Raw genomic sequence first — 20832 nt, 5'->3', positions numbered from 1 at the left:
TGTAGCGAGTGTGGGGCCCTACAGTGCCACAGGAGCCCCCGAGGCTCCCTCCTCCTAGCTCACCGTTTATCATTTGTGAAATGATTCCTTTGGCGCGTGAATTACGCCCTTCAACTAGTGAATCACATCCTTTGATGCATAAATCTCCTGATATCACGGGTGAATCTGCAGACTCCATGTTTATTTCAAGTGTTGAGGTTCCGATTTCATGAGTGAGCGCAGACGCAACACCTCCGCCAACGACCTCCGCAGCTGTAACATTTAGAAGCAGGCCAATTTCCTTCCCTGAAGAGTTTAAGGAACCCCTGAATAAGTTTGTGGGTGTTCCAATTTCACCTGATTGTGTCCTATGGACTACCAAAGAGAATCTCCTCATGCTAACGAGACTGTCTCCTTGAGAGTTTCAGGCTTTTAAACGCCATTCCACCAAAAGACGTTCTCCTCCTCCAGGGCTCCCGAAGGAGACCCCAGATTTGTCAAAAGTTGGCAAACTTCCTTCAGAAGTCTTTGCTTGGCTTGGGTCTTCCAGCACCTCCACAGCCACGACAGTCTCAGAGCCGGAGTACTCCGCAAATTCCGCTAGAGAAGCCGGTATCTGTGACGTCTTCCTTTGATGGCTCTTCTGACCACAGGAGGAGGTCTGCCCAAGGCAGTGCCGTTCCTTCGGTACAGCTGTCTTCTCCACCTAGACCCAGTGCCGAGGAAAGAGGTCGTTCTGACTCATCAAAAGTCTCAGGAAAACTCCCTCTGACGGCGATTCGCCTAGGAGACAGGCTTACCACTAGGCAAAAGAGTTGAATGAAGCGTGGTACTCCACCTCATGCCGACTTGATCCATCTTCATTTCAGGAAGGATCTTGGCTCACCTCGGGAGATCACCGTTCGACCCTTCCAGCCTCAACCTGTTGAAATTATTATTCCGCACCAACGTCCGCTTTTCCAAACCACCGGTGGAAGAACAATCCGCTGTTCCCGAGTCTCGTAATCCAAAGGAACCGCATGCTCTTTCTAAATCTACCATCCAGGAAGAGCACTTCCCTTCCTGGAGGGAGTTTAAAACGATTCCCAAGAACGCGAGAGTGAGGAAACTCTGAGGCCGGAAAGGAGATCCTCTGAGGCGGGTCCCTCTCATGGCCCAGTTGACGACTTCGACCTATCTAAGGCTCCTATGCATAAAAGCTTGGATGTGGACGAGTTCATGAACATTGACGAGGAATACCTCCTCAGGGCAGCAAGTTCAAAGTTCCACTCCGAAGCTGAGCCCAAGGAGTCATAACATGCCTTCTGACAAGTCCTAGCATGCATGAGGGCAGTTAATAAGCTTTCAGATCCTGGTACCACTCCCCAGAAAGGCAAGGACATGATCCTGGACCAACTATTTGGGATCCAGAGACCACCTAAGACCTGTGCAATCTTGTCCTGGTTGAACGGTTTGACAGCAGCCAGGAGGAAGGCTATCTTCCAGATAGCAGGCACATTCATTTCTCTGAGAGCAGGTTCTTCATCTAGGGCTCTCCCACTTCCTTTCATCCTGCAAAGGAAGTATTCTGAGGTTGAGAAAAAGCCCTATTCCTAGCCTGACTCTCGACCCCTCAGTAGAATCTCTTACTAGGAGTCTTTCAGTTCAAAAACTTTCTTTATTGAGAGCCTCCCTTTCGCCATCTGAGCCTCTCAACATAGAGAGAGGCGCAAAGTATGCCATGCAGGCTGCTTCGTGGCTCGACCTATGGTTGGGTTTGTTAGGCCACATTGTACGCTCCCAAGGAGTCTACAAGGCGGTCACTGGAGTCCTTCCTACTCTCGGGTACCCAAACTTTAGTGTTCCTTTTGCACCACACGGTTAACTTGTGGGCGAATGCTATTGTAAAGCGAAGGGATACCATAATTGGGAGGTCCCACAGGTAGATGCTGAAAATTGAGGTTACATGCCTTAAAAAATCAACTCTCGAGGGATCCACTCGCTTCAACCCAGAGGAGGTAGAGAGAGCAGCTGACAGGTGGAGAAAATTCTCCAAGGATTCTTTCCTCCAGAGGGCCATCACTTCTCAGTTCTATGGGAGGGATCCTCAACCTCCAGAGTTTAACCTAGCACTTTGAATCCCTCAATGTCCAGGTCCTCAGGACCTGCAAAGGTGTCTAAGCAGCCCTTTCAAGCCAAAGAGCAGAAAGGGAGCAAGTCCTTCAGAGGAAAGAGAGGCGGTAGCCACTCCCGCTAGGGAGGGCAATCCTCTTATCAGTCCACCAGTGGGAGGATGTCTGTGACACCTCTGGCAGAGGTGGCAGTTCCACGGGACGGATCCCTGGACGATTGCAGTAATCGGCATAGGGTATAGTGTCCCGTTTATTCAATCTCCCCCTCCTCTGACTCGGGATCCAACGCTGTTAAGCACAAGTCCAGATCATGCTGCAGAAGGGCGCTCTCCAAGAGGTTCTAGACAGATCTTCAGGTTTCTACAGTCGACTCTTTCTTGTGAAAAAGGTGTCTGGAGGCAGGAGACCAGTCATAGATCTCTCTCCCCTGAACAAGTTTGTTCTGCAAACTGTGTTCAGGATGGAGATAGTACACACAGTCATCCAGGCAGTAAGAATAAAGGATTTCATGTGCACATTGGATCTCCAGGACGCATACTACCAAATCCCAATTCATCTATCTTCAAGGAAGTATCTCAAATTCATACACGAGAACAAACGTCACCAGTTCAAAGTTCTCTGCTTCGGTCTCGCAACAGCACCCCAGGTCGTCACCAAGGTGTTCGCCCTTGTGTCATCTTGAGCTCATAAGAACAGCATTCGTCTCCTAAGATACCTCAACGACTGTTTGATTTTAGCAGACTCAGAGATGACCCTTCTTCATCGCTGGACATGCTTCTCAAGTTTAGTCAGGATCTGGGGATCATGAAAAATTTTAAGAAGTCATCACTGCTTCCATCTCAGAGACTGGTTTATCTTGGTATGAATAGAGACACCAACCTTCAAAAAGTCTTTCCATCAGACGATAAAGTACACAGGCTAAGAGAAGTGGCATAACCCTTCCTGAGATGGGAAAATCTTTTAGCCCGGCAGTGGTTATGCCTTCTACGCCATTTGACCTCCCTGATACTTCTTGTTCCTAACAGCTGCCTCAGGATAAGATCCATGCAATGGCAGCTAAAGTCCGTGTGGAACCAGCACACCGGCTCTCTGTACACATTAGTTCCTATAGGAAGGGACCAAATAACGGATCTGTAATGGTGAGTGGCAGATGAGAACCTTCGCAGAGGGCTAGATCTTCTCGTCCCTCTTCCAGACCTGAGGATCTTTACAGACGCATCAAATGAAAGATGGGGGGCCCACTTGCGACATCTCACGGTCTCAGGCCTGTGGTCTGAGTCCGAAAGGTACCAGCACATAAATCTTTTAGAGATGAAAGCAGCTTTTCTAGCTCTTCATCAGTTCCATCAGTTGCTGACGGGTCACTCTGCAGTGTTGATGAGTGACAACACTACAGTGGTGGCTTACATAAACAAACAAGACGGTACCTTTTCGCAGCCCCTATGTCATCTTGCTGTAGAGATTCTACGATGGGCAGAAGAATATTCAGTGACCCTATCAGCTCGCTTCATTCCTGGCTTGAGGAATGTACACATGGGCAACTTGAGCAGGGCGATTCAGATAGTGGGCTACGAATGGTCTTGGAATCCTCTGTTAGCCAACAAAGCCCTGACTTTGTGGTGTTCCCTGACTGTGGACATGTTCGCAACGTCCCTGAACTTAAGGCTACTGTTGTACTGCTCCCCAGTCCCAGACCCTCAAGCTTTATGGCAGGATACATTCCAACAACGGTGGGACACCATTGATGTGTACACATTTCCCCCGTTCTGTCTGATGCTCAACAAGACCAGAACATCCAATAACTTGGTAATGACCCTCATGGCACCACTATGGCATCATGCAGAATGGTTCTCGGACCTTATACAACTCATAGTAAATCTCCCAAGAGAGCTACCTCCACGACCAGATCTACTTAAACAACCACATGTAAACATTTTTCACAAGGCCGTCCCGTCTCTTCAACTTCACGTCTGGAGACTATCCAGCGTCTCCTCTCTCAGAGTAGCTTTTCACAAGTTGCAGAAAGGATGTCTGCATATTTACGGAAATCCTCAGCCTCCGTATACCAACCAAAATGGACAGTCTTCTGTAATTGGTGTCGTGGAAGGGAAGGGATATCTCTTCTGTCGATGCCACTATTTCAATAATAGCAGAGTTTCTTGTATACCTTCGAGAGGAAAACTCCTTTCAGTCTCAGTGGTGAAAGGCTATCACTCAGCCTTAAGCTTAGCCTTTGGATTGAATGGAGTAGATCTTTCCTCTTTGTTGGAGCTTTCCTTAAATCTGCACTCATTGGTGTAGATGCAACAGTTCCTCCTTTACTTAAACCAGATGGCTCGGTCACTCACTGTCCAAAGGAAACGGCAACCCTTTTGGCTGATGTTTTTGAAAGTAAACAGAGTAATGAAAAACTTGAACTTCCTCATTCCTGTTTTCCTGAGGCTAAACTAACTAGTTTAGCTTTTCAATCTCGTGAAATTATAGCTCTGTTGATGGACCTTGATGCCTATGGAGGTGTAGACCCAAATGGTATTTTTCCTTTGTTTTTTATAAAGACTGCAGATTTCTTAGCTCCAAAGTTATCTGTTATTTTGCACAAGTTGATAAGAAGAGGAGCTTTTAGCACTTGTTGGAGAATTGGTAATGTTACTCCTCTATGTAAATGTGTTTGTGGTAGCTCAGGTCCAACTGATTACCGCCCAATTTCCATAACTCCCATATTATCTAAACTCTAAAGTTTTTGAACGTCTTCTGGCAAAACGTTTTAATAGGTTTGCTGAAGGTAATTATCTATTCCCTAGTTTGCAATTTGTTTTCGTAAAGGCTTTGGAGCATGTGATGCCCTTCTTACAATCTCCAATGCTGTACAGAGATCCTTTGATTGTGGTCAGGAAGTTCGTATGATTGGCCTTGATTTTAGCGCTGCCTATGACCGTGTTAATCATGAGGCCCTTGTTTTCAAACTTGAACAGTTGGGAGTGGGTGGGTCGTTGCTTAGCATTATTATTAATTTTTCAAGTACTGTAATAGATCTCAAAGAGTTGTTGTTGCTGGGCACCATAGTGAGTATAGGAATGTGATATCCGGTGTTCCACAGGGTAGTGTTTTTGGCCCATTACTTTTCATACTATATACACATGACGTGTGGTTTGGCCTAGAAAACAAGCTTGTTGCATATGCACATGATGCTACTCTTTGCATCAATTCCATCCCCTGAATGTAGATCTGAGGTTGGTGAATCCCTTTATCTAGCTAATATTAGTGCATGGTGCAAATTATGGGGTATTAAGTTGAATCCAAACAAAACTCAAAGTATGATTGTAAGTAGGTCAAGGAAGGTGGCTCCTCAACATCCGAATTTGAGTATTGATAATGTTTCTTTAAATTTGTATGACTTTTAAAATTTTAGGTGTGATTCTCGACAGCAAATTTACTTTTGAGAAACACATTAGGTCTGTGTCTTCTTCAATTGCACAAAAAATTGGCTTTTTTGGGCTCAAGCCATGGCGTCCTGATGGAAGGTTCCTGTTTGGTAGCTTCCTTGGGTATAAGACTACTAAGATATTCCCAGAGAATTTAACCACAGGTTATCACAGAATTCTAACTTCTGGAGCGAGTATCTCAAAGGTTTCCCTTTAAGACATCGTAATACAACAGGGGACACGCATGTCTGAACGTGCCACATAGCTATCTCCACCCCGAACAGAGTTAATGCTTCGGTGTGTAAGGACTGAGAATAGCTGGGAGCCGTTCCACAGCTAATCTTACTCGTGGCTACTACTGATACTCGAGACGTAAACAAACGGACGCCATTGCTCTAATGACGTCACGCGCGTCTTTATCCTTTGTTTAGTAGCTGCCCTACTTAGACGGATTTTCCCTTGTGTTAACTTTATCGCTTTGCATCTTCGCTATGTCGTTACCTTCAGCCTCGCCTTCTTCTGGAAAGTTGAGTACAAGGTTCCAGTATTGTTTAATTAAGCTCTGGCCGTAAAGTAAATATTATTTTGCGAAATAATTGATGTTTTGTGGCAGAGCTGTGCCTCTACCGGACCCGCCATTTTATGGCGTCGTTGTTGTTTTGCATGTCTTATTTAGTTAGCCACAACAACGCTTCCGGCATTATATACTAATCGAATACATTAGTTTATTTAGTCTTCATAGCTAGGAACTTTTATATCGTGTTTAGACGCTTTTTATCGGTCATCGATTGACCTCATACCAGTCGGCTACTATAGCCCCCAGGCCAGGAGCCTACATACAAGTGTTCATGCATGATTTATTAGTGATCCTAGACTAAGTTATGAAGATAGTGGCATTATTATTTTACAATACTTTTGACTAGTGATGCAAATGTTTTCGCCTTCAGGGACCATATAGGGGATAGGCTAGTCAGTGATTCTTTCTAGCCTAACCTAACCTTAGGACCCCTATATGCTTCCTTCATCCCCTGCCTTGGCATTCCCTCTATTTAGCCTTGATCCCTTTTCTGAGTAAAGGGATTAATTGTCTAATAGAGTATATATATCGCCTCTCAGTCCTCCCTAAAGGAATGAACCCCCTTTAGGATTGCGTCTGAGAGTGAGGTTAGGCTAGCCTACCTCTATGGCTAGGATAGTCTATGACTTTCCTGCGATAGCGATATGTCTTCTTCCTTGCCTAGTTCAGGACTTTTAGCCCTGCTCTAGGTCGGGTTAGGAAGGTTTCTCTGTTCCATGCTGAAACTGTACTCTTGCACCGTTTTAGCCGATCAGCCTGATCTTAGGTTAGGGAGTGTCCTCCCTTCCCTTAGTGGCCGCTCTGGTACAGAAACCCTTCCTGGGAAGACCTCTCTCTTCTCCCTCCCCACCTATCTCTTGTATAGCCTAGCCTATGCTTAGGTTAGTTTATACTCATCTGTCCCCTGTCCTACAAATCCTCCTTAGGGTGGATGAGTAGGGCTACCCGAGCTTCCCTGTGCAGTCCGCTCTGGTACATATACCTTCATAGTGTCCTATAAGGTTAGTTACTAGTGTAGTTCTGCATAGGGGAGTCTCCCCCCCCTCTTGGGTGTTCCCTAGCCCTCCCTTGGGCTACCTGCTCCCGGTCCCTAGTGACCCCTGCTTATGGATGTTAGAGCCTGTCTCTATCATGGGTACACCCTCTCAGGGAGGGGGAGGGATGTCTGGAACCCTGACGGTACTTCCTGCATCCCTTCCCCCCTCCCCCTGTCTCTCTATCTATCCGGGTGCCGGTCTCTTGCCGCCTCTACTGTCGGCAATACCTGCCTCCCTCTTGGTGACTTCCCTACCCTTGCCGCCAGCCCCCCGTGTACCGAGGGACTGCCGGCTGCCGCCGGCTACTACCGGCGGCTCTCCTACTCCTATCTAATCGTCCGCTTGCCGGTCGATCACCGGAGTGCCGGCATATACTGCCGGCAACCCGATACTACCTGTACCATCCTTATCCCAGTCACCAACCTGGCATCCTCCGGCTGCCGGAGCCGCCGCTCCCTGCCGGCGTGCCGCCGTTGTGCCGGCGGCCGCCATCCTGGTATCTAACTGACTTTTGAAAATTGTCTGTTCTAATGCCAGAATCTATGCTGGAGCGAGCTCCGGCATGCCGGCGGCTTGCCGGATGCCCCAGAGGCGTCAAGAATACTTGCACCCCCTCACTGTAGCTATCATAAGACTAAGATAGCCCTACATAGCAAATAGATAAGCTGCTTTGCTTTTAAGATCAGTACCTAGTACTGCTCTATTAGTGATCATGCTGTCTCTTTGCATTCTTCTAATTCCAGCATGCTATGTGCATCTTAGCGCGGCTGGTTGCCAGAAGCAGTTACCTTTAATGAGGCCTTCTGGCTCTTAACTGGGAACCGAATGAATTCGATCCCAACCTTGTCCTTGGCTTTCCATGGAGTTCCAATATAATGGGAATCCTAGGAAACTATATCCAATGATCTCGGTCATTTGGATTATCCCAGGACCAAGCTTATGGTAACCAGCCGGGCGAGATGCATGGAGCGTGTTCTCCTTTACTGTTTTCATTCTCTATGCATCACACCTTCTTAAGTTAAAATTAATGATTAATATTAACTTAGTTTAAGAGCCATTCCTATGACTCCCCCATACTCATTTTCTCTTTCTTCCACAGGAGGAGCAGATGAAGTGTGACTTCGCCTTCTGCGCTGTGAAACGCCCGCAGTTTTACGGGCATACGGCTTGCAGGACTCACGCCCCTTGTGCAGACAAGAAAGGGGATTTGAAGTTCTGGAATCCACTGGATTGTACGGTCTGCCAGGCCCACCTAGTTGAGGCCTTCCATAACCCTCCCTCAGCGGAGGTTAGAGACATTTCTCGTGAAAAGCTGCGCAAGTGGGTGCGTGGCTTTCAGAAAAATGCTACCGGACCGTACCTGGCCACCGAAGAACTGAGGTCCCTGTTGTTCCCTAAGGCCTCCCCTGACTCAGTGGTTCCGAAAGAAGCAATCCCCACTGTCCAAATTACGGTGGAACCTGATGTGGTCATGGCTCAGTCCATGCATGAGTGTCGTTTAGATTCCGAGGATGATGAACAGATCTCTGACGTCTCGGAAGACACGGAGAAGACGCTTATGGCTCAAGGAGCCGAAGAGGACGAAGACAAGGTGGAATACACCGAGTCGGAGCTTGGAGCTCCTCCCTCATCCATCCCTCCGCCTACTCCTACACCGACGGATGTGTCCATTCCGTCTACCTCCTCGACCCCGGATCCCTCTTCGTCTACCCAAGAACTGATCCGGCTGATTAGAGCTGTCATGGACGACAGACTGAAGGAGAACCAGGAGTCCATCAGGTCAATGATTGGATCCAGAGAACCGAAGAAGATTTCGGTTAAGGATCTCCCAGCTTGCTCTCATGCCAACCCGTGGAGGTATGCAGAGCATATGGTTATTGCGACCGGCAGGATCTTTGTTAGTGACAAGATTGGCACGGTCCCGTTGGAAGATGTGGAGTTCTTCCCAAGCTTCGAGGCCTACCCGGACTGTTACGTCCGGCTTCGTTCCGAACCTGCCTCGAAGGAGGAGACCGAACCTAAAGAAGAGATAGTGTTCGATCTCGCAAAGGCCCAGGCTATGCTAGCCTCCGCATTTAAGAGCAGGGGCTTTACCTGCTCTAAGCTTCCTGCCTTGAGCAAGAAGCATCCTACATATGTCGCACCTGACACTGCGGTTCTTCCTTTCTTGGAAAAGGCCTTAGCTGCATGCCTTAAAGCGGCGGAAGAAGGAAAACCCTGCCCTGCACTGGAGGAGTGCAGACCCTTCTCCATCGTGACACCCCCTGACACTAGACAATGGAAAGATGTTCAACATACTTTCGTCGTGGGTAGGCTCGATCCTGACGTCGCCGGACGTCAGTTTAATGAGGACCTCCCTAAGCTCAATGATCACCTCCTTCGCCGGGAACAAGACACGAAGGAGAGGCTTGCGGCATCTCTTTCTCATCAAGTCCAACTTGAAGTTATGGCCTGTGACACAAGAGTACCTGATCACTACATGGTACTAGCCAAATCCCACTTACTTACAGTAATGAAGGACTTGTACCATTTCATAAAGGCTCGTAGAGCCTGTCGTGAATTCGTGTTTGTCGGTGCCACCGTGAAACACGAACCCCGGAGGCTGATTTCCTCCAACATCTGGGGAAAGCACCTGTTTCCTTCTGACCTTGTCAAGGAAATAACTGACAGAGCCGCCACGGAGAATAGGAACCTTCTCCACAAGTGGGGCATGTCCAGAAAAAGGAAACCCTCTCAGGACGATGGACCTCAGCCTAAGAGGAAACCTCAGAAGCCAAAACCCCAGCAACGTCAACAACGACGTCAGTTTCCGGGACCCGCTACCTCCCAAGTGGTTGCCCAACCACAGCAGACCTTTCAATTGGTCCCCCAACCGGTGTTGTCACAGTCACCGGTCTTCACCCCTGCCTTTGAGCAGCCATCCACTACCTTTCATGCCAGAGGTAGAGGCTCGTCCAGGGGTGCAAGCAGAGACGCCTCTCGTCGTCCCTCCAGAGGTAGAGGAGGAAAGGGAGCTAGCGGCCGAGGCAACAAGTCCTCGGGACACCAGAAGCAATGAAGTGCTTCCGGTGGGAGGAAGACTCCGCCAATTCCAGGATCGTTGGACCTTCGATCCCTGGGCACACAGCATCATCAAGAACGGTCTAGGCTGGAGTTGGGTGCAACCACCCCCAATCTTCCAGCGGTTCTTTCAACAATCGACCCCCATTCTGGAAGAATATGTTCTAGACCTCTTGAACAAGAAGGTGATAAGGAAGGTAAAGTCCACCAGGTTCCAAGGGAGACTGTTTTGCGTTCCCAAGAAGGACTCAGACAAGCTCAGAGTCATTCTGGACTTATCCCCCCTCAACAAGTTCATAGAGAACAACAAATTCAAGATGCTGACGCTTCAACAAATAAGGACCCTTCTGCCTCAAGGTTCCTACACGGTCTCTATAGACCTGGCGGATGCCTATTGGCACATTCCAATGAACCATCATGCTTCCTCCTACCTAGGATTTCGACTCCAAAGGAAAAGCTACGCCTTCCGGGCCATGCCATTCGGCCTCAATGTGGCCCCTCGGATCTTCACAAAGCTGGCGGATGCCATAGTACAACAGCTCCGCCTAAGAAACGTCCAGGTGATGGCCTACCTCGACGACTGGCTAGTCTGGGCTCCATCGCCCGAAGAGTGTGCAAAGTCTTGCGACGAAGTTACCCAGTACCTAGAACACCTGGGATTCAAGATCAACGAGAAGAAATCTCGCCTCTCTCCAGCTCAGAAGTTTCAGTGGCTGGGAATCCACTGGAATCTTCAGTCACACCGCCTTTCCATCCCCCAGAAGAAAAGGAAGGAAATAGCAGGGTCTGTCAAGCGACTACTGAAATCCAAACGCATTTCAAGACGACAGCAGGAACGAGTTCTAGGCTCTCTACAATTCGCCTCAGTGACAAACCCAGTGCTTCGCGCACAGCTAAAGGATGCCGCGGGAGTCTGGAGACGATCGGCATCCATCGCTCGAAGAGACCTCAAGAGACGGCTTCCAAACAGACTTCGACGCCTCCTAAAGCCGTGGTCGGAAGCAAAGGCCCTGAAAAGGTCCATTCCTCTCCAACACCCTCCTCCATCACTCAACATCCACACGGATGCCTCACTGGAGGGCTGGGGAGGTCACTCCCACCTGAAACAAGCTCAAGGGACCTGGTCTCCACTATTCAAGACGTTCCACATAAACATCTTGGAGGCCATGGCGGTCCTTCTTACTCTGAAGAAGTTATCCCCGCCGCCCTCGATCCACATCCGTCTAACCCTAGACAACTCGGTGGTAGTTCGTTGTCTCAATCGCCAAGGCTCAAGATCGCCCCAGATAAATCAGGTGCTTCTCCCAATCTTCCGTCTGGCGGAGAAGAAGAAGTGGCACCTGTCTGCAGTTCACCTACAAGGATTCCGCAACGTGACAGCGGATGCTCTATCTCGGACAAACCCGATAGAGTCGGAATGGTCTCTAGACGCAAGATCATTCTCCTTCATCTCTCATCAAGTCCCAGAACTTCAGATAGATCTCTTTGCAACGAGCGACAACAATCAACTTCCTCTGTACGTAGCCCCGTACGAGGACCCCAAAGCAGAAGCGGTGGACGCCATGTCACTGGACTGGAACAGATGGTCCAAGATATACCTGTTCCCTCCCACCAACCTTCTGTTGAAAGTCCTCTCCAAACTGAGAACCTTCAAAGGGACAGCGGCCCTAGTGGCTCCCAAGTGGCCCCGGAGCAACTGGTACCCCCTGGTCCTGGAGCTGCAGCCCAAGCTGATCCCTCTCCCGGGCCCAGTTCTCTCTCAACAAGTACAGAAGTCGACTGTCTTCGCTTCATCATCGAAAATCAAGGACCTTCATCTCATGATTTTCTCTCCCTTGCCGCAAAGAAGAGGTTTGGGATCTCGAAGAAAAGTCTAGACTTCCTAGAGGAATACAAGACCGAATCCACGAGACGGCAATATGAATCATCCTGGAGGAAATGGGTCTCCTTTGTTAAAGCAAAAAATCCTAAAGAAATCACCATTGATTTCTGTATGTCCTTCTTCATTCACCTTCATGGACAAGGATTAGCAGCCAATACGATTTCAACCTGCAAATCGGCTTTGACTAGACCAATTCTATATGCTTTCCAAATTGATCTGTCCAACGACATCTTTAACAAATTACCAAAAGCATGTGCTCGCCTACGCCCAGCACCCCCTCCGAAACCGATCTCCTGGTCACTAGACAAGGTGCTCCATTTCGCCTCCAACTTGGACAACGATTCATGCCCCCTCAAGGATCTGACTCAGAAAGTTATATTTTTATTTGCTCTCGCCTCGGGAGCTCGAGTCAGCGAAATAGTGGCATTATCAAGAGAAGAGGGACACATCCTGTTTGCTGATTCAGGAGAAGTGACCCTCTCCCCTGATCCGACGTTTCTCGCCAAAAATGAATTACCCACCAAAAGATGGGGCCCTTGGAGAATATGCCCCCTGAAGGAGGATGTCTCTCTATGTCCAGTAGAGAGTCTCAAGGTCTATCTTCGCAGAACTTCGAACTTTGGTGGAGGCCAACTCTTCAAAGGAGAAACATCGGGCAGCGACCTGTCACTGAAACAATTAAGAGCGAAAATCACCTACTTCATTCGCAGAGCGGATCCGAACAGTACACCCGCTGGTCATGATCCTAGAAAAGTGGCATCTTCTCTGAACTTCTTTCAGAGCATGGACTTTGAGAGCCTTAAAAACTTTACGGGCTGGAAGTCCTCGCGAGTTTTCTTTAAACATTATGCGAAACAAGTGCACGAAATCAAACATTTTGTGGTAGCCGCAGGTAGTGTTATGAAACCTGCACCTAACTCTGCGTAGAACAGTGAGTTACTTGGGACTCTAACTCTTCGGGTGCCTATGTTGACCCTCGAGTGATTCATAGTGATGTCTAAAAACACTTAGTGCTTTTATAACTGTTCTTATCCCAGGTGAAATGTCATAGTGTCACACAAGTGCCGCATGCCTTGAGCATGATGTGTTGTTTAAAGACTTGCGTTCCTCGAGAACGAGTACCTACTAATCCTGAAATTCCTTTTCAGATTCAAGAGCAAGCCTTTATTTCTATGTACATTATTATTACTGTAAATGAACTTTACTTTTGCTGTAAATTATTTAATTTCTGCATTGTGAAATAAAATTTCTATTTTATTACTTATGCGTCTCTTTCAGCTCCTACTTACTATGAAATACATACTGTCATAGTTTTATTTATTCCTCCTTTCTTATGGTCATGAAGAATTTAAGATGTCTAATCCTAAATTATATTCACCTTGTCTCAGTAAGGTTCCTACACGAATGCTTACTTCTGATAATCAGGAGATGAACTCTATACACAGTGCCCAACCACCACTGGCCTACTTCGGAATGTTCCTATACAAATATCAAACATTCTGCTTCATCTCTAAGTTCTTAAAAGTTCTTCTGTCAAGATGAATAGCCCTTCAATACCACTTTGACGTCGGCATAGCCCATGGGAACTTCCTACCAATGGGGGGCAGGATACTTCGTTCCTATGGTTCTTACCTAAGATTACTTTGCTGTTTTGTCAATGCCTAGGCACTTAACTCTGGGGGAAAATCTACCACGATACATTGATTCTCTGGTACTCTTCCATCAGGACGCCATGGCTTGAGCCCAAAAAACGGATTTTGAGCGAAGCGAAAAATCTATTTTTGGGTGAGATAGCCATGGCGTCCTGATGGACCCTCCCTACTACTTCGTTCAGTTTGTTCCCACCCTACACAATTGTATCATGGTGATGGGCAGCAACTGGCGCCAGGATAAAGACGCGCGTGACGTCATTAGAGCAATGGCGTCCGTTTGTTTACGTCTCGAGTATCAGTAGTAGCCACGAGTAAGATTAGCTGTGGAACGGCTCCCAGCTATTCTCAGTCCTTACACACCGAAGCATTAACTCTGTTCGGGGTGGAGATAGCTATGTGGCACGTTCAGACATGCGTGTCCCCTGTTGTATTACGATGTCTTAAAGGGAAACCTTTGAGATACTCGCTCCAGAAGTTAGAATTCTGTGATAACCTGTGGTTAAATTCTCTGGGAATATCTTAGTAGTCTTATACCCAAGGAAGCTACCAAACAGGAACCTTCCATCAGGACGCCATGGCTATCTCACCCAAAAATAGATTTTTCGCTTCGCTCAAAATCCGTTATTGAGAACGTCTTACAAGATTTTCGGTGATCAATCTATTCTGAAGAAGTGTTTTAATTCTTTCATTCTACCTTGTTTTGAGTATTGTTCTCCTGTCTGGTCTTCAGCTGCTGATTCTCATCTTAATTTGTTGGACAGAAACTTACGGTCTATTAAATTTCTTATTCCTGATCTAGATATTAATCTTTGCCACCGTCGTTCAATTAGTTCATTATGCATGTTGCATAAGATTTTCATAACTCTGAACATCCTTTACATTCAGATCTTCCTGGACTATTCTATCCTGTTCGTAATATTAGGCAGGCAGTTAATTCTAATAGCCAGGGCTTCTCCATCATGAGGCTCAATACTACACAGTACAGTATTCTAGAAGTTTTATTCCAGCTGTGACCAAGTTGTGGAATGATCTTCCTAATCTGGTAGTGAATTGAACATCCTTTACATTCAGATCTTCCTGGACTATTCTATCCTGTTCGTAATACTAGGCAGGCAGTTAATTCTAATAGCCAGGGGTTCTCCATCATGAGGCTCAATACTACACAGTACAGGTATTCTAGAAGTTTTATTCCAGCTGCGACCAAGTTGTGGAATGATCTTCCTAATCTGGTAATTGAATCAGTAGAACTTCAAAAGTTCAAAGTTACAGCACATGTTTTTATTTTGACCCGGCTGACATGAGTATTTTTATAATCTTATACATGACATATCTGTTTTGACGTTGTTACTGTTTTTAGAATGAGTTATTGTTAATTTGTTCTCATCATTTATTTATTTCCTTATTTCCTTTCCTCACTGGGCTATTTTTCCCTATTGGAGCCCTTGGGCTTATAGCATCTTGCTTTTCCAAGTAGGATTGTAGCTTGGCTAGTAATAATAATAATAATAATAATAATAATAATAATAATAATAATGATAATAATAATAATGAAGTTATGAGATCACTTGCCCCCAGTCGGAGATAAGATTTCCTCCTTGGAACTTGGGTTCCCATTCTGAGATCCTTGAAAGGCCCTCCTTACAAACCTTTATGCCATGCAACAGACCATAACCTCACTTTAAAGACAGCTTCCCTAATCGCTTTAGCCTCAGAAAAGAGTGTTAGTGAACGTCATGGTCTCTCATACAACATCGCCCATTCAAGGGAAAGGGGGGTGACACTTATCTTCATCCCGGAGTTTATTGCAAAGACTCAAAATCTGGGTGTACGGGATCCTAGATTCGGGCCCTTTCAGATTAGGAGTCTAGGTTCTGTAACCAATGACCCAGTTCAATTGTTATTATGCCCAGTGAGGTGTTTGAGATATTATCTTAAACGCACTGCAACAACTCGGTCCTAACTATCAGCCCTATTTATTAGTTCAGGTAGAGTCAAGAGGAGGATCACCAAGAACACCATCTCTTCATGGATTCGCAAAGTTATAGACTATGCTCTGAATCCTGACCCTTATCCAGCTCGAAGACCTAGAGCTCATAATGTCAGGGCCATCAGTTCATCAGTACGTCCCTGGCCTTTAAACGCAATTTTTCTGTGTTGCAAGTGTTACAAGCGGGCGTGTGGAAGTGTCAGACGACCTTCACCACCCAATGTTTTCAAGACGTGACCCACAGAACTCAATACATTCTCTGTCAGTCCTGTGGTGGCTGTACTACAAGTGGTTTAAGGATACTTTGGGCTCCTTATTGGACAAGTAGCAGATAGTTGGGGGTATTGGTTACTCTGGTTAAGTTTGGGATGAATGAAAGTATGTCTGGCTCTTTTCCTTTCTGCATCTTCCCCTCTCTTGGGGAACAGTGCCATGGGTCACTCTGCAAGCAGGCTTCAACCTCTGCTGGTAATAACAATTTCCCTTGTGTAACCTAGTATAGTTTACTGTAATATACTTGTACACATCGTCAATGCTTCCCACGTGGTAAGCATTGGTAAATGTCTATATACTGTATTATTCATAATATATATAACACAGTATTCCTATTTAAACTCAAAATATTCTTAGACATTCATATACTATCTCACATGTTGCTGAGGCCACTATCACGCTCACTTTGTATTTGTTAGCGAGGTGTCAAGGTTCTCCTCTGATACAGTCTAATACTGTACATGGAAAACCCTAGTCAATGACTAAGCCAGTAGTCAGATTTACCACCCACCTGAAGGCGAGTCATCCACATAAATAACGTAAGGTTTGTTAGTGAAAGAACAAATGACAAATTTGGAAATTTGTATTTTTCCCTAACTATACAAACCTGTTGTTATTTATATACATTGTCCCGCCATCAATTGTCCCCAAAAAATCCTGCCTGTAATAAAAAAGGGATGTATCTCACCAAGCTGTGAGTAGATATGGGTGGCGGGGTACCCCCCAGCTAACCCCCTACCTACCCACTCCAGTGGTTAGGTAGGGTTGCCACATTTAAAGTCTAATGGCTACCTTCTAGCTTGCTGAAAGAATTGATAGAATCATGTGATATGCCACGTCATCCACATAAGTAATATGAGGTTGTTTAAGAGCCCCTACTTTAGGAAGTGGAGGGATATAAGGATCACTCGGTCTACTACTTCGCAATCTAGTTGTCTTATATTGTGACTATGATGTTGACCTGCAAGGGTTTAGCACCAGAAGCATTGAAATAATTAAAGAATTTGTGGCTCTGTGAGAAGCTTTCAAATCTGTACTGCGCAGTGAATTTTTAGAATCCTTACTGAAAGAAACACCATTAACACTAGACCCAACTTAGGGAGGGAGTTAGGGTAGGGTTGCCAACAGGCTGGGTAAGAATAGAATTATCTCTTTAAAGAGGAGATTCACAGTGGTTCTGAACTTTAAGAAAGAAGCTAGCGATGCCAAGAGCTTATGAAGCTCATCACTATTGAAAGTTGGCTGATGGAGGGGTGTCATTATCATTGTCATTTCTGCTGTAGTCAAATAACTTAGTCTTCCCTGGCTTTTCCCCCTGAACTAACTGCAATTTTCCTTTTTGCTTTGAACTGTTAACTTGATCGGAAACTATTGAAATCTACTTTTCCAGGAAAGGTACCATGATGGAAACTCACTTTTCACAATAATTATTGCCCCCCCCCCACACTACATAAAGGGTGTGCATATCATGATCTAGAAACAATTCTTGTCCACACTCCACACAGTAATCACTAACAAAACCTTGGGAAGAAATCTTAACATGCAGTAATAAGCAAACAATCTGGAGACTGTGATTCACAACCAACATGACCGAGACCCTGAAAAGACAAAGATATTGGCGCGTCAGTTACCATTTACCGCTAGAATGTTCCTTCCTTTACTAAGGGCATGTACAGTATTTTTGAAGGGATAGAAAATGGGAACATTGAATTTAAACATTTTCTTTCACTGGTAAGTGTCGATTAAAACGATCTTCTGGAGAAGAAGCAATGAATACCAGGGGAGATTCATAGAAATATTTTTGTAAAAGAACATACGAATTTGACATGGATATTAAATGTTTTGTTTGATTGCCTTTAACTTGACTTGCCCATTTACAGCACCTCCAATACGTAATGGAAACGTTTTCCCCACTGAAGTTTCGCATACTTCAAGTACAATTAGGATTAGTTTCCGAGAAAATTATTTCTTAAATAAGAATGGAAATATAACTGGATATAGTGTCATTGTGGCCGAAGATGCTGACAAAGTCTCTGATAACCTTGAGTTGCCTGGATGGAAAGATGTTCAAGGTTATAATGTTTGGCCTCCATATCAAGTAAGCTATTGGATTTCATTTATTTTGGGTTTAGTGTAGTACTTTGGACAGTCTTTGTATATGAAATTTATGGAGAGATTTTACAGATACTTCTTTCATACCATTACTGTCTAGTTAACATTTTTTAACCAGTGGCAAATTTTTCAGGTAAATGAACCATACTATCCATTCAATTCAACAGAATATGTAGAATTTGTCATTGGAAATGAAAGTGATTGTATGAAAGCAGAAGGGTACTGTAATGGCCCCCTCAAACCTGGAACCAGATATAGAGTCAAGATTAGAGCTTTTACTACAGACGTCAAATTTTCGGATACCCGCTTCAGTGAGCAGATAACAACAGGCAAGTTCAGTTTCACATAGCTGATTATCAAATAATTGAAATGAAAAGGCTGATGTCAAAGTTATAACCCAATATTTAGCGATTTACTCAGTGCAAACATAGATTTCAGCAAGAAAAAAAAAGCCTAGTTTTAATATTCATCAAAATTTCAGTTGGGCAGCATATTTAAAAGATAAAAGAATTTCATTAATAGTCAGTCAGCTTAGTCCTGCAAGAAAGTACATGCTTTCATTTTGACGAGAGAGAGAGAGAGAGAGAGAGAGAGAGAGAGAGAGAGAGAGAGAGAGAGAGAGAGAGAGAGAGAGAGAGAGAGAGAGAGATGTCTATTTTTCATTAGCATCATATCAAATATTACAGTACTTACAGTTTAATGTATGTATGAAACTCTTATAATAATTTTCATTATTAGAATTACTGTACTATGCAAGGGATTTATCACTGAATAGTTTACATGGATTAGCTATAAAGCTGTCATGTATATTTGTTTGTTTTACATTACTACATTGTGCAGGGAGGGAAACGGGTCAAAAGCAGGTACGAAGAAGTGAAAACGGGATGCGCGCAGCAGTAACATTGTGCTTATCTCCACGTTAAGGATTGTAATTATGAAATCAAAATATGTAAGCTTGGTTTCCATTAAAGTGATGGTGAGAAAAGACTTACCTTTTAACCATATTAATTACTTCACTGTGTAGGAAAAAACTAATCAGTCAGAATTTCTAATAGGTGACTTAGCATCTTATTTTTTAAAAATTTAATTTTTATAGGATCCTCTTTTTATTAATCTTAATATTCACAATACATTATTTTGTGGAATACAGTATTAAAAATGGGACTGATTCTATGCATTTTTAAGGGAGAAATGTGCCTTCAAAGTGCATTAAAATGACAACATATTATTTTATGTTCTGATTTACAGGGCACAATGTATAAATCTGTCAGATGTCACTTGGGAGAAATTTATTGGTTAAATTATTGTAATTACTGCACATTTTGTAATGCCTCTAGGCATTAAAAAAGCTCATAAATATCTTCAAGAAATTCACTATTTTTTTAATTACCGATACAATGTCTGTTATCTACCATTTGCTTTTCAGATTCTGAAAGTGGAAGCATTGTCATGGCTGTGGTAATACCGATTGTTGTCATAATACTGGTTATAGTAGCTGTGATGACAATGAGACGCATATCGTGTCGCCTCCAAAAAAGAAGTTCAGATATTGATCTGGGGCTCCCTGATATTAAAACAAGGTACAGTATTGAGTTGAGCATGTTTTATTTTCCTGTATATTATTCATTGACTATACCACATTAAATATAAAGAAATTTTTGATATTTTTTTCATGAGGATAATGTTTAAAATTATCAGAGTAGTGATGTCACAATTGTACTAAAATTGCTTAAAAAATATTTTTATTGACAGGAGGCCAATAAAGCTAAAGAACTTTGAAGCCTACTATGAATTCATGTCAGCAGACTCAGATTACCGTTTTGCTGAAGAATATGAAGCCTTGAAGTATGTTGGACATGACCTACCAAGAACTGCTGCTGATCTCCCTGTGAATAGACCTAAAAACAGATTCACTAATATCTTGCCTTATGATATCACAAGAGTAAAACTTCAACCCACCGATGATGAGGAAGGATCGGATTACATAAATGCTAATTATGTTTCTGTAAGTTATTATTCCAGCATACCTGAATTGGTCATAAACATTGGTAACCTTTTCATTACATAATTCTTAGTTTTACAGTGTAGTACAGTTATCTGTGATCCATTCCATGGATAATAGGAGCTTTAAACTCCACAAATGTTTTTTTTTTTTAATATTCTCTTAGAACCGTTATGGTACTTTGAATGAAAAATTTACTAGACCAATGATTATATTGTATACACACATACAGACAGAAAAACATGTAGGCAATTAATTTAATTATTCATTTTTTGTAATAAGCAGAAGTAATTTCCATTTGGATAAATTGTTACTTCAGGTTAGAAGATAATGAAGTTCAAATTCATTATGAATTTTTGATAATCTGATAATTTTCTTATTTGTTAATAAAAACAGTTGCACATTTTTAAACTAAGCTATTTGAATATTTGATTACATGATAACATGAAGTATGTTAATTCCAACTCAATAATCATTTTCCATTTTAGTTTGAGTGGTGTTTACTACAGATAAATTAAATATTTCTTTACAGTCAGTCAGTTCATTAGAGTTAATCTTCAGTTCTCAACATTGAAAGGTCCTTACTTGTACATACTGTAGTTTATTTAATCAACCTCTACAAGAAAAATGTGATGTCCTATTTTTCAAAGTATGAAATTTTCCAAGAAAAATGTATCTTCATTTTTAAATATCTATTTCCAATATTTAAACATGAAAAGGTCTGCACATTGGATTGTA

General features: G+C 44.1%; 1 protein-coding gene across 2 annotated transcripts in view; it reads left to right on the top strand.

Annotated features, from left to right (window-relative positions):
- Nucleotides 1–20832, top strand: part of LOC137624318 (tyrosine-protein phosphatase 10D-like) — a 335629-nt gene that overhangs the window by 255689 nt on the left and 59108 nt on the right. For both annotated transcript variants that reach the window (XR_011040718.1, XM_068354980.1), the window contains exons 21-24: nucleotides 17861–18078; nucleotides 18226–18421; nucleotides 19519–19672; nucleotides 19845–20097. Coding sequence is in view for 1 of the 2 variants with exons in the window: in XM_068354980.1 (XP_068211081.1) it covers nucleotides 17861–18078; nucleotides 18226–18421; nucleotides 19519–19672; nucleotides 19845–20097 (821 nt within the window). In the remaining variant the exon portion in view is untranslated. The remainder of the gene's footprint in view (nucleotides 1–17860; nucleotides 18079–18225; nucleotides 18422–19518; nucleotides 19673–19844; nucleotides 20098–20832) is intronic.

Source organism: Palaemon carinicauda, chromosome 31, assembly GCF_036898095.1.
Source record: "Palaemon carinicauda isolate YSFRI2023 chromosome 31, ASM3689809v2, whole genome shotgun sequence".
NCBI classification, from domain to species: Eukaryota; Metazoa; Arthropoda; class Malacostraca; order Decapoda; family Palaemonidae; genus Palaemon; species Palaemon carinicauda.
This window is presented reverse-complemented; position numbering and strand designations above follow the sequence as displayed.